This window comes from Pinus tabuliformis, chromosome 2_2, assembly GCF_031772625.1.
Source record: "Pinus tabuliformis cultivar Carrire ecotype Pingquan chromosome 2_2, CPIR1, whole genome shotgun sequence".
Lineage (NCBI taxonomy): Eukaryota > Viridiplantae > Streptophyta > Pinopsida > Pinales > Pinaceae > Pinus > Pinus tabuliformis.
This window is the reverse complement of record NC_142300.1, coordinates 735,444,647-735,459,654: the sequence shown is the minus strand read 5'-3', so window position 1 is coordinate 735,459,654 and position 15,008 is coordinate 735,444,647. Positions and strand designations below refer to the sequence as shown.

General features: G+C 36.3%; 1 protein-coding gene across 1 annotated transcript; it reads right to left on the bottom strand.

Annotated features, from left to right (window-relative positions):
• Window positions 1-11,515: 11,515 nt before the first annotated feature.
• Window positions 11,516-12,217, bottom strand: LOC149194757 (uncharacterized). The gene has a single exon (XM_089407782.1). The coding sequence runs from the start codon at window positions 12,215-12,217 to the stop codon at window positions 11,516-11,518; it is 702 nt and encodes a 233-aa protein (XP_089263908.1).
• Between the last annotated feature and the right edge of the window lie 2,791 nt (window positions 12,218-15,008).

The window sequence follows — 15,008 nt, the reverse complement described above, 5'->3', positions numbered from 1 at the left end:
TCATTTGCTCCTTCGTTAACTCTGCAACTAGTTAGTTCTTCTGCATGATTTACTCCCTGATTTACTCATTCTTTAACTCCGCAACTGGTTAGTTCTTCTGCATGATTTACTCCATGATTTGCTGCTTCTTTCACTCTGCAACTGGCTAGTTCTCTCCAAAACTTGTTATAGGTGTTGAGTCTTCTCATTGATCACCACTATGGTGCATTACCTTGGGATCTTCACCCAGTAATGCTATATGATGAGCATTGTAACCTATTTTCTAATGAATCATTCTTTTGTTCTTTCGATTTTCTTTTTGTGTTTTTTCTCTGCAAAGCTGTGTGATCAACCTTTACTAGCTAGATTCATCTATGCAGGTTTTCTAACACATTTACAAAGCCCACTCGGAGGGAGTTCGTAGCTTTGAATCATCTGAAGTCTGGTTGTACGGATCCATTACACTACGACCACAACTCACTAAACATTGTCATTGACTGGGCAAACAAAATTACTCCAAACAAACAAATACTTATCAGCTCTGAACATTAAGGTTCAAATCATGTATTATACTTCTTGGAAGGAGAATTGTAACAGGCTGTAATGAGAAAACAAAAATTATTTTCTTCAATAACTACAATGAAGACTCAAGAATTACTTTAGTTAATATCTACCATTAAAGTTAGAACCAGAGCATCTCACGGTCTCACATGGGATGTTGGGGTTAGAACATTAAACTAATGGGTTCTTCTTGATAACATTACCATTATCCATCCTCCATTGTAGAAAATCACCAGTTCCTTCTAATAATTCCAGTCTATGTTCATTGGAACCGAGAAATACTACTCTTATTCCTAAACCACCAGCAATCTGTTGGCCAGGGGGACATGCTGAGTAGATGTGGCTCACTGACTTAGCATGGGTGCACTATTTCTCCCTTGCTATGCCTCTATTTCTTGTAGTCTTCTCTGTCTCACCAACGATTCCTTCGCTTACGGGTACCGATGAGTCTAAAAACACACAAAACCATTCAAATGATTATAAAAAGACACAAAAACATTCAAATGTAAGCTCAATGCCTCACCCTCCAAATATTGGACACTGTTAAGAGAATAAATTAAAAACGACAAGAATGAAATATGTGTAAAAATAAAAAAAGGACCTGTGAACTAGAACTTTGCGATCTCCAGCCCTTGGATGAGGCTTCCAAGGCCTCTACTGGTAGCGGTAAGAAGTATCGTAAACCAAGAAGTATTGTAAAACAAGAAAAACTAAATCCATGAACATACCTTCTAGTAACTATTATCCACAAAAAAATTGTTGCTTCGAAGAAGCCCAGTTCATGGCGACATGAACACCCACGCACACATCAACACCCTGCAAAAAATTTTCATTATCATCGAGCATAGCCCACTAGGGTTGATTCTCCAGGTAATGAACCTGAAAACTGATAGATGCTGAACCGCATTAGTACTGCAGGAAGACACCCTGACTGCAAAATTACATGTAGAATAACCAACCAAAGCTTCTAAAACTCCCAAGAAACCCTCCGGATGGATTTGTAGTCGATCTAAAAGAAAAATTCCAGCGAAAATTTCACCCTACTGCATGAGAGAAGGATTTAATTTGCTGGATCGTTCACAATACTTGATCCCTTCTCAAATGTTACAGGTTACCACCACTGTACTTTGCATTCCAAGAGAGACACATGAGAGGGTCATATTTCATAGCACTATGAAAGAGAGTGTAGGGTTTAGTGGGCTAGTTAGGTAGTTAGATAATAGTTAGTTAGGTATTTAGATAACAGATTTAATGTTCTAAAACATTTTAATTGTCTAACATTTGATCTGATAGTGGATAAGGGTACACAGTGATATTTAAAAAATTAAGCAAGTTTATGTTTATATTGGGTTTGTATTTATTAAATAAATAATGTATTAATTTTCAACCATTTAATATAAAATAAATAAATTATTAAAAATTTACAGATTAAGAAATTTGATTCTACTTATTATTTTATAAATTAAAATTGAAATGAATTTAAATAAATCTTCTCATAAGTAAACAATATTTTAATTTTTCAATTATATTACACTTATTCAATATAATTTAATTATTTTTTATTCATTTTAGAAAACTTAATCTAAATTTTTTTATAATATTATTATTATAATTTAATATAAAAAATCACAATAATGATATTAATAGTGACAAGTTCTTATAGTTTCATATTTTTCTTAGTAAAACCTTTTAGTCTTTTCTATTATCGTGAAATTAATTATAGCTAAATAATTTTATTGTAAGTCAAGATTCTATTAATTCATCAAAAGAGTAGTACTTAGGTATCAAAATGCAAGTGGTCTCACCTTGACCAAGTTTATTGACCAATGTTATCACCATATTACAAAGAAAAAGTAGGATAAGAAAATTAGTAATCCAAATCCTAAGAGGCCAAAAGCAACAAAAAAGAAATGAGACCGGAAGGAAATCAATGACCATAATCTATCATTAGAGGTAATTTACGCTTGATTATTCAGCCCAGTCCCTAAAGGGGGAGGAGGGTGATATGAACGTCTAACATGTTTCTCAAAGTGAGCGAGCCATGTTTTCAACTTCTCAACCTTTTCTGCTAGCAAGCTTTCCCCCTGCCAAACCACTATAATCCTTTCTCTGTAATAGCATTGAAAGTGATGAAGTTGATTAAACATGGTGATTACCACCTCTTATTTTTCCTTTTTAGAATTTTCATGAGCTTCTAGATGCTCCAAAATAGATTGGAACATGTTAATAAGAGCTGGAGGACTAGTTGGTCGGCCAACAGTAAAATGCCCAGAAAACGCCCACACGCCTCGACCTCTACTCAGCCTTCACCCTCCCACACTATGACCAAGAACTCCACAACCACCTCGCCTAGAGATTTCACCCCCACTTCCACCTTGAGCTCTAGCCGATGCTCTGACCACACTAGCTACGACACCCTCCCTGCATGAAGCTTTCTAGAGGGTTACCTCCCCACATAACCTCCAATGCTCTTCCCGAGATGCCCCAGCTCATCGAGATACCCCAAGATGAGACCCCCATCACACTGTAGACCCTTCAAGCAAACCAAATGCCAACAAAGGACTTACGCCAACCTTGCAACAACCAACAATGACCACCCCTTGCGAAACTGACAGCCACCACCCAGAAATCAGGAAGAAGAAGACTTCAACCTCAATTAGAGTTAACACCAGCCAAACTAATGCTTCTACATCTTCAAAAATATGGGAAGCACTAGAGGGAAGAGTTGCGTGCCACCATTCTACACCCCAGATCCAAAAACGTCAAGAGACTAACTAGAGCCAACACCACCAGGCCCTCTAGAGACCTCTTAGAACTAATGAAAATCACCCAACTGAAAAAAGAAGCAACCTAGTATCTAACCACACATGAAGGAGATGAGGCAAAAACTACACTACCAAATTTATCATCTTAATTCCACCCTGAAACCCAGTAGATATTCCCCTAACAAGATGGTGGCACAAAGAGAAAAGATAAGACAAGAGACAGAGGAAATATTAGAAGACTCACCACGAGAGAAGGCCCAAGGTGCCTCCTTAACCATGAAATAAACTTAGACGATAATCGACTGAGTACCATTAGAAAGGAACCCAGGACCACCCAGCCTTCCCTGCAAAAAACTGCAACCCGCAGATAGGAGAGAAGAAATGGATGTTGGTAAATGAACTTGCAATTTCTGAAGAGTGAACACAGTGGATGGAGAAGAGACATTAAAATCACCACCACTCCAAGAATATTCGAGAGCCGAAGAACCCATCCAAACTACAACAGGTCAAACCAATAGTCAGCAACCTCCATTGAACAAGACTAATATAAATTTTACGAGTCTGAGCATGTGCCATTAAACACCTTACCTTACCAGCACAACTTCTTGTAGAGAGTGAATGAAGTTTCACAGGCCGCACAGAGCATATCACCTTATGTATCAGGTCTCCAAGTCAGGTAGATGTGCGAATGGGTTGTAATGGGTGCGGCCATGTGTGACGGGCACCTATGTTGACCAACTCAGGTAGAGAATGCCACTTAGAGGTGACTTTAAGTTTTATGCGACCAAGTCGTGCCACTGAGTGTATGATGGGTAGTGCGATGAGATTGTGCGATGAGGATGTGCGATGGTGAGTGCATTAGTTAAAGGCATCAGGTGAGCGAGACGAGTGGGCACTGGGCCAGTTGGACGACTAATGAAATGTGCGACACATGGGTCGGGAACGTGTGGCCAATCGAGGTGATTCGAGCAACCCATGATGGAGAGGTGCGACGAGTTTATGTGTTGGTCGAATTATGTGATGAGTAGGCCGAGTTTATATGTGAAGGCCGACTTGAGTATATAGGCGGTCCGAAATTATGGAGGTGGGTAGGCCAACATGGTTTATGGGCAAGCCGACCCTTGAAGGGTCATGACCCTTGGTGGTCCACATACTTTGTGACATGTACAAATAGAAGTTGGGTGAGTCATGGTAGAGAATCAATAAACGAGCTTAGAGCATGGAGATCCATTGTAGATAGAGTGAAGGCTGAATAGAAGAAATGTAAGAGAATCAACGGTGGACAAGTTTGGAGTTCGAGTTGCAGGCGGGTCAGGTGCAGGCCATGCACCCCCACTATGGCCAAGCGATCAAGAATGGAGCTACGGACATGGGTGACATGAGGGTCAGGTCGTGTGGAATTCTGTCGAGTGGAAGGGTAGCAAACCTGTGAGATAGAGTTGCGATGGGTGTAAAGTGTGAGCATGATGTAGAAGTATAATAGAGAGTTGGAATAATGGCAGGGCACTGTGACCCGGCGGCCAATACAACCGAGATGTTGAGGGTGGGTAGTGTACAATATAGTGAATGGGTGGACTATGGAAGTTAGTCATCATGAAAAGGTGTGTGAAACAAACTGCAAGCCAACCTATAGACTTGAATTTTCGCAAGAAACTTGGCGTTTCTTCTATAGAATTTATGTAGGCAAGAGGCAGCTGGGTTGATGCAAGATTGTGACATGGGACTTAGTGAAATTGTGAAGGCCAAGGAAGTTGGTAGCATGGTTGTTGTAACTTGTAATTTGTAAAATATTGTACAATAATGTTATATATATTTGGGCAGATTTTACGGGAGTTTCCCTTCTCAAGTATATGTGCGTTATACTTGTATGGTTTATGATTTCCGTTTCATAATAATGATGATGAATTGTAAGTGAAGTAAATTTTATTCCATTGCATTGTTAGCACTTGAAGATAAAATTGTATGTGTTTTGGATTTAGGCGTAGTCCATACACTCTATTATTGGTGAAAAGAAAAAGTGTAGTGGTGCCACACCTGCTGTATCTTGGTTGAAATACTACGACATGTATAGGGCCGTGAGAGATTGTATCAGATCCCTCTTTTCACAGGGCTTTGTTGATTTAAGATTTGAAGCATACAACGACAGGGTTTACAATTGGTATTGAAGCTTCAGGACTTAGGTGCTACAAAGTTGAGCACCGGTGAAGCATTGTGCTTGGGCCAAGCTGAACGACAAGACATGGCAAGTTGGGAAGAATTCCATGGGAGGCTCTTGTTGACCTTATACAGGTTGAGGCATATGGGAGACGCAAACCCATGGATTTAAGATGAGCTTGAAGTCTTGGAAGGGAATGTGGAAGAAGAGATTCTTTGACTTTGTTGGGAAATGGAGAGGGTGTAGCTACAAATTTCTATCAGGAAGAAGAAGACATGATATGTGAGAAGAGGATGTTGCAAATGTAACAACGACGAAGGACGAACTTGGCATGATGACATTCGACCAAGTTGAACCAGGATCATATAGATTGTGGTCATCGATGGATGAAGGCACTCACATGGAGGGACCTCATGATGAAATAAGTATTGATGTTGCTTGTGTTTCATTGGAGCTTTTAGAAGATGGGCCATATGCAATGATGATCAAAGGCATTTTGTTGATGTGATGGAAAACATTACCATGGATGACTACAGCGACACCTTGTACATTGGTCAAGCAAGGCACATTAGATGTTGTAAATCTTGTTGGGGAAATTTGTGACCTTATGACAAGTGGTGCAAATTACTCTGACAAGAGTGGAACATGATGATCATTGCATAGGATGAGTCATGCTTAGCCATATGGAGAATTGGCTAAGTGCTCAGCATGACTCGTGGATAGATTGGAGAGAGGGCACACCAGAGTTATGGTGATATGATACTTGCGTGGACTTCTTCATGGCTGAGACCAAGAGGCAGTCTTGGTGATCCTTTTGGGAGGGAGACATCGAAGATGGAAGGGACCTATGACCTGATATGATATGTGATATATGGTTTAACAGACTGAGGGAACTAAACATGATCCAGGACTAGGATGAGATGACCGATGTTATGATGAGTCTACTCAAATAGACAACATGGGCAGCTAGAGTCATGGACATCGAGTGGAATAAATGGAGCATGACAGACATTATGCAAGGACATTATGTAGGAGCACTTACATAGATGTCACTTATGGGCATCCAAGAAGGAGTGCCAAGGAAGAGATGTTGTGTGAATGGACTTGCTGATGTGACATGGGGACATTTTAAAGATGACCTGATGGGGATGTTGTGCACATTTGTACAATAAGGCCATGGATGTTTTGTGAGAAACCTATGAGAGTATTCATACAACATAGAGGACATATGCATCTTGTAGTGCCAATAGAGATCGAGACATGTATGCTTTCATTTGGATGGAGATGATTCATGGGAGCTCATGATGACTTGAGAGAGTTGCAACTGATGCAAAATTTATATTGTAGTGGTCTTGGAGTATCTGAGTAGTGGAAGAGCTGAGGATAGAGGTGTACCTATTTGGGATGCATACCTTTGGGCACATTTATGGGGTGTGTTCATGTGACTTGATGGATGCAATAGAGATGAGACATTCTGGAGTTGATGTATTTGCAGCGATAATGAGTCGATGAGAATTAGCCAATTTTGATAGACATGTTGGTTGGTTCGTCTATGACCATAGGTAGCACATGGATGATGAGGCATGTATGAACTTGCCCCTTTGACAGGTTGATGGATGACATATTGTAGACGAGATGAAGGTTTCTTCATGGACCTGGATAGGGTACACTAAGAGTTTATTTGATTGGAGGAGCTCTTAATTGATTTGAGGAGATGAGCCTCTCACATATGGATGATGATTCTTGGATATATGTGTTTGATTGATATATATCACATCGACATAAACATCATGGACAACATGCTGTAGATGAGATGGAGACTACTTCATGGACCTAGGCTTGGCTTACTTTACATTTTGATGGAGATGGGAGATTCCTTGGTTGAGTTATGTATGTGACAGGATGCTGGAGAAACGATCGATGATGACATGAGGAAGTGCACTCTCATGATTTGAGTGTGATGGTTGGAATGATCATTAGATTAGTTTGATTCATGGGGTTTGAATGTGTGCTGAGATGGGTTCGATATGAGTTAGAGTATCATGGAAATATTTCACATGATAAGGATACATGATGATTTGACATGGTATATGTTGCAGTGATAACATGTATCTTGAGTTGGAGGGACAAGCCTTCCATGATGGGGCAGCATGTGCAGATTGCGACAGATGTGGTTGATGATCATGGATTGAGGATATTTTCCCATTAATGGAGTCATGAGCCTTGATTCTTTGTGTGATGATGGAGAAGAGGTGGGCAACATGGAAATTTTGGAGATGTTGGAGCTAGCGACACTTTGCGATGATATGATGGAGTTCTAGAGGACAAAAACCTTATTTAGAGTGGGGGAGGATGTCTGGCCCCCGAGTCAGGTAAACATGCGACTATGTTGTAATGGGCGTGCCCATGTGCACCAAGCGCCCATGTTGACCAACTCTAGTGGAGAACACGGGTTGGAGGTGACTTTCAGTTTTATGCAACCGAGTGTACGATGGGAGGTGTGATGAGATTGTGCGATGGGGATGTGCGACAATGAGTGTGTTAGTTAAGGGCATCGAGTGAGTGCATGCCCATAGCAATCCAACGAGACGAGTGGACATCGGGCAAGTTGGACGAGTCAAGCGATGTGCGATGGGTGAGTCGGGTGAACGAGTGGCGAATCTGGGTGACCTGAGTAACCTGTGATGGAGAGGTGTGATGAGTTTATGTGTTGGCCAAATCATGTGACGGGTAGGTCTAGTTTATATGTGAAGGCCGACTTGAGTATATAGGCGAGCCGACATTATGGAGATGGATTCGCCAATATGGTTTATGGGTGGGCCAACCCTTGGTAGTCCACATGCTTTGTGACATGTATAAATATAAGTTGGTCAAGTTGTGGTAGAGCATCAAGCAATGAGCTTGGAGCTTGGAGAGCCATCACACATAAAGCGAAGGCTGAAGAGAAGCAAAGTAAGAGAACTAGTGGGCAAACGAGTTTGGAGTTCGGTTTGTACGTAGGTCAGGTGTAGGTCGTGTAGGCCATGTGCCTGCACTACAGGTAGGTGATCGGGAACATAGTGCGGATGCGGGTGACATGAGAGTTAGATTGTGTGGACATCCATCGGGCCGACAAGTAGCAGACCCGCAACATATAGTTGCGATGGTTGTAATGTGTGGAAGTGAGATGAAAGGTTGATATAGGGGCAGGGCGCTGCGATCGGTAATGGATGTACGGATGCGGGTGACACGAGAGTTGGGTCATGTGAAAGTCCTTTAGGCAGACGTGTAGTAGTCGCACAGCAGAGAGTTATGACAGATGTAACATGCAGACACAGTTTAGAAGTGCGACGAATGATTGGTACAACGACAGTGCGCTGTGATTGGGCAACCAACACAACTGAGACGTGTAGGTCAAGTAGTTTGCAGCATGGTGAGCTGGTGGACTGCAGAAGTTACTGGGCACGAGAGGGTTTGCGACACAACGGGAATTTCGACCTCTAAATTTGTATTTCGGCAAGAAACTTGGGGTTTCTTCAGGAGAATGCACATGGCAATAGGCAGCCGAGTTACTGCAAGATTTTGATGTGGGACTTAGTGAAATTGTGCAGGCCGAGGAAGTTGGTAGCATGGTTGTTGTAATTTTTTAATTTGTAAGATATTGTACAATATTGTTATATATATTTGCACAGACTTTATGGTAGTTACCCCTCTCAAGTATATGTGCATTATACTTGTATAGTTTACGATTTCCGCTGCATAATAACGATGATGAATTATAATTAAAGTAAATGTTATTCCACTGCATTGTTAACACTTGAAGATAAAATTGGCTAAGTGTTGGAGTTAGGTGTAGTCTATACACTCTAGTATTCATGAATAGAAAAGTGTAGTGTTGTCGCACCTGCTCTACATTAGTTGAAAGACTACCACAGGTATAGGGCCGTGACACTACGTCTTACATAATGAAATAACAAATGTGTAGTCCGTCCTCGCATCTACCTTCTATGATTTTTCATTATCTATATAGTAAGTCTATCTCAAGAATCGACACTTCACTCGAAAAATTATAGCTAAATACTATTATAATTGATTATATTTTTAAAAAATCATATTTAATTATAATTAAAAAAATTAATAATAAAATTATTTAAAATTATATTTAATATAAATAATTAAATTTTTATTTACAATTAAAATTATTTTAATAAATTTAAATATATAAATAATAAATTAAACATAATGATTTAATTCATTATATTTTCTATAATTAATAATAACTAAAATAATTCATGATATTTATAAATAATTATAAATTATATTATAATTAATTATAATATATATCACAGTTAACCTATAATAGGGTAAATATATTCCGCCAAAGGTCAATATATCTGACATATTCCCCTCCAATAACACAATCGATAACATCCCTAGTGAATACACCGAGAAAAATGAAAAATGAGGCCATTATATAGGGGTTGTTGTGAAAGGTTCATTTTCATACTTATGGAACTAACAAGAACAACAAACATTATGGGATATATATGGTTTGATTGTCGAGTTCAAACTTATCCTTGGATTGGAAGTGGGAATATATTTACCGGCACCAAATTAAAAAAAGTTAAATTATAATATTTTAAATAATAAATTTATTTTATAAATATAAATAAAATGAAATAAAACTATTAAATGTTTCGTATTTTATTATATTGAGAAATATTTTTTAAGATTTAATATAATGGAGATGAGTAATAGAGATGTGTAGAATAGATAGTGATACTTTGTTTTATTAAGATATTTTTTTTAAACTAGTGGGAAAAAATCTAATCATTCTAATAACAGTGTGATTTACACTAGATACAATTTGAAGTGATTTTGAGATATTAGATATTACTCAAACAAAAGTTAAATATATGGGTCATCTTACAAGTGCCATTAGCCAACAAACAAACAAGTCATTTTAACATTAACATTATCTAACCAAACAAACAAACAAATAATGTGTATATTTTTAATTGACATGAAATTAAAAAATAACATTAAATATTAATAATAAAAAATTATTACAATATCATTTATAAATAAAACATTTTAATATTTACTTTAAATAAAATAAGTTTAAACTAACTTTTATATATCTAAATATAAATTTGGAAAAAATTTGAAAACAAGAAAATAAATTTATTTTTAAAAAATATAATTCTTATTATAATATAATTATTTTTAGAGAGATATAATTCTATTAACGGAGTTAATGTATAGCAAATAAATAACCAAAAAATTACTATTATATTTAAATATCATTTTTATCATGAAGTATATATATGTATGGAGTATTTATATATATTTGAAATTTAATAATTAAGAAGCCAAATTGTTGAAGATGTATATATTTTCTCAAATTTAATATTAAAAAATATATATTACAAATTAAAATTAATAATTTTAATTTTATTTTGAAATATATTATTTTTAATACTAAATTTTAATTTTAATTTCAAATATACATATATATTTAATATTAAATTTAAAGAAATGTATACCTCTCAAAAGATTTGACTTCTTACCGCCTTGTATAATGTTAACCATAAACCTATATTATTATAAAAGATTTAAAATTCCTGGAACTTAACCTATTTATTACGTGATTAATTACCTAAAATTTCCAAAATAATAAATTAATTAAATAAAATTTCTTAGATAAATTTTCCAAAAAATGTAGTTTATATCTACGACCTATCTGGATAAAAAAAAATATTGCATTTAGACTGCTCTCTACATCGCTAAATGAAGTACCTATCTAAAATAGATCTGCTCTACATCACTAAAAGTTGTTAGCTACCTAAAATAGAATTTGATCGAAATGACAAAGGATTTGATAGAGATCAGACGCAGCGGCAGTAATGAAATTGTAGATATTATGATTGGCCAAAAGCGTATCATAGTCGGTTCCACTATTCCACTCTACGTTTACCGGTCCGCTTCGTCTTCGTCCTGGTATCGTGCAAATCGGCTTTCCCTTGGTTTTTTCATAGGAATTTAATAAGAAATCTTGTTGATCAGTGACCCCTCTCTAAATCTGAGGCAACTGATAGCTGTAGATATCAGGATATGTCTGGACAACCGTGTTTACATCAGAACCCAGATTTAGAATTTCCCTGTAATCATCGTCAACCTGACAATCGTGATATTTGCCAGGGAGCCATTTAATCGCTGGCGAATCAAATTGGTAGTGTGGAGTAACTGGGGAGAATGACTGATCATGAGTAGTATTCTCATTAAAACTCGCGGAATCTTCGGCGACACTAATTCCCGTCTTATGAACGGCGAAAGATCCCGGATGGACGACATGAGACCAACTATCTGCATTTGAATAAGAATGGGTAGTGGTCCATCTATCATACTCAATTTTTTTTTTCGAGCTTTCGCTTTCTGCGACAGCGGGCATGGGGATTCCAGTGGGTCCCAGAAACGCTGCATCACATGGTAGGGTATTAATAGTATTCTGGAAATAGGAAATCGGGTGGCTAGTCGCATTCTTTTGATGCTCTGCTTCTTCGTTTTTTAATTCCAGAAGGCCAGGACCACACAATGGTTTTTCTCGTGTCGGCACTACATTGCGGGTGTTATAAGGTGTCTGGTGTCCTTCGGGCATGGCGTCACTGTACGGCTTGCCCTTCTTCTTGATGGATGAGTTCCAGTAATTCTTTATCTCATTGTCCGTGCGTCCCGGCAAATGTAAGGCAATCTGCGACCACCTGTTCAGCATCGCCATGGAAATTAATGAAGACATCGAGACAGGAATGAAATGTGAAATATCATCAATATTTGAAGAAATAATGGTATTAGAGGAGTGTTGGGAATGGAGAAACACAGAAACCTGTTGCCTAGAATGGATTGAAAGTGTACAATGAGTTGTTTTTCTTCTCGTGAAAATGCACCTCGCTTAAGGCCAGGGCGTAAGTAGTTAATCCATCTGAGCCTACAGCTTTTCCCGCATCTCTGGAGACCTTTGGATAAATGAATGGGAGAGAAACATTGTTACATGAGATTCACGTCGTTATTTGGTGACGGAAACACATTTTCATCACATTCATGCCGCTGAAACAGGTATATTAATGGTATATTTTTTAAAATGTAACCCAAAATTAATTAAAAAATTAAAATATTTAACTAAAAGTTCAAAAACTTAAATAGTTTATTAATATTGTTAAAAAATTAATTAAAATATTAAAAGATTTAAATAAATGTTCAAAAACTTAAATAGTTTATTAATATAGTTAAAAAATTATAAAACGATGTCCTAAAATATCATTTTAACACATGAATAAAAATATAGCTCTCGAAAATCATAGACAATCACGCAACTATTTTAAATTTTAGTAATTATTATCTCACTAAATTATATATACTAGTTTTTTAATTATATTGTTTTTTCAAAATTATATATAATAATTTTTTAATTATATTTAAGTTATTCATTAATTTTTGATGGATCATATTAAATTGGTGTATGAGATTTTTTGTTTGTATGACAAGAAATTTATTTCTTTACAAAGATTTGATTGTTAAGTTCATGGAGGCATACATACTCTACTTCTCTAAGTTTATGAAGACATACATACTTTACCTTTCTGATTTTGAACTTATAGCATCTTAAAAAAAACACATACTCTTAATTATTAGAACCACTTAATAATAATAATAAAATTGCCCATTATGTATTTTGTTAAAACAATAGTTTATAAAAATAAAATACCTATCAAAATAATTTTAGTTTATTCTGTTTAACAGGATTTGCAGGCTATTATACTAAGTCAGGTAGGATGGATTTTTTTTGGTCAATGGCACTAATTAAGCTTGAATAGCAGTTATAATTTTTTGACAGTTACAGTATGTGATAGTCAATGACAATAATGATTACTAATTGCTATCTTAATAATAATAATATTTTATAACTATTTTTATTTTTATAATTAATATAATTTAATTTAATTGTAAACATTTTATTCATTTAACGTTGGCATTAAAAAATAGAAAAAAATCTGAAGAAATTTCATATTACACCACTCTTAAAATTATTCAAATATAACTTTGTCATATATATATAGAAGTAAAAACTTGATGGCAAATGGTGGAACATGGAATAAGAAATAGGAAATTTTGACTATTTCTATTATCAAAATGATATAACCACAAACCGTACATCTAATTTTGAATTTATGAATATTTTCAATATAAAATAAAACTAGGCTTTCGTTACAGCTTTGACTAATCATCATATATTTATGAATGCTGGTTATCAATTTTAAGAAAGAGAAATAGCGAATGGCCGGACTTAGAATAAGGAATCTGTATCAGCTCTAACTTAGTTGAATTTAACCACATCCCATGCATGTAATTTTGAATTTATTTTCAATATAAAATTATGGACTTTTTCGACCCTGGAGTTATGATTAATCATCATATATTTTTTATTTGATGGTTATCAATACTCAGGTGGAGAAATCCATATAACTTTCCTAATAAAGTTTCAACTTTTATCTGCTGGTTATCAATCGTAAGGTGGAGAAATCCATATAACTTTCCTAATAAATTTTCAAGTTTTATCTCCGGATGATCTCTATTATCAAAATGTTGAATTAGGTGAATTCAATCATAGTAATCTAAATCCTAAACCTATTTCGATTGCTGATTGGCTCAATATAATTAGACTTACATTGGCTGGTTAATTATTTGACCATGTCCATCCAATCACTGAATATTCGGAAAATCAACCCTCTCGTTTTGATTAGTAATCATATATTTTTATACAGAAAATCCGCAGTAGAATCTACCGTGAATTCACGGACTGTCACCGACTCAAGCCAACTATTAATTACTGACAATTTAGAACTTGTACTACCCAGACTATGGAATAGTGTCCTGATTATTATTCTGACAGATGTCAACTGGAAAAAGTTCTCTTACATATTATAATCTCGAAATATGCAATAAATCTAAAACTATAGCAAATTTACCTTAATATTCTTAGGTTAGAAATAATACTACCTAACCTACCAAAAAAACAAAGACCATATTATACGGTACTCCTATGAAGTGAATCGAATGGAATGGAATAGATACAAGTAATTAAATTTTAGATAGGAGTGGGTGTTTACCAGCTTGCTTGGCGACAGAAGTCCAGGAGCAGCCGGGCGTGCGTCTGTCGATTAGATAAGAGAGAAGCTTCTGATCCTCTTCAGGTGACCACAGACCTTTTCTTAGGTTTGGATCGGAGGAAGTTGCAAGGAATGCTTCGCGTACCGCAGCTTGCTTTTGCCTGCACCTCATTTTTTCCGGGCGAATCTCTCCACCCTCCCACAGCCCAGCCCAGCGCAGCGTTTATCGTGCAATATATTTAAAGCCGCTTGACTCGTTATTGATGACGTCTTTGTCCGAAACGTTACGCGAGGGGGAGGTTTATATTGAAATGGGGTTTTTGTCCCAAAAAAAAATCATTATTATATTAAAATTAATTTTAAAATTTAAAATTTTTGAAATTTAAAAATCTTATTTTTTATAAC

Excerpts from the sequence above, each read along its gene's own strand:
- LOC149194757 (XM_089407782.1), bottom strand. The coding sequence starts at position 12,217 with ATGGCGATGCTGAACAGGTGGTCGCAGATTGCCTTACATTTGCCGGGA.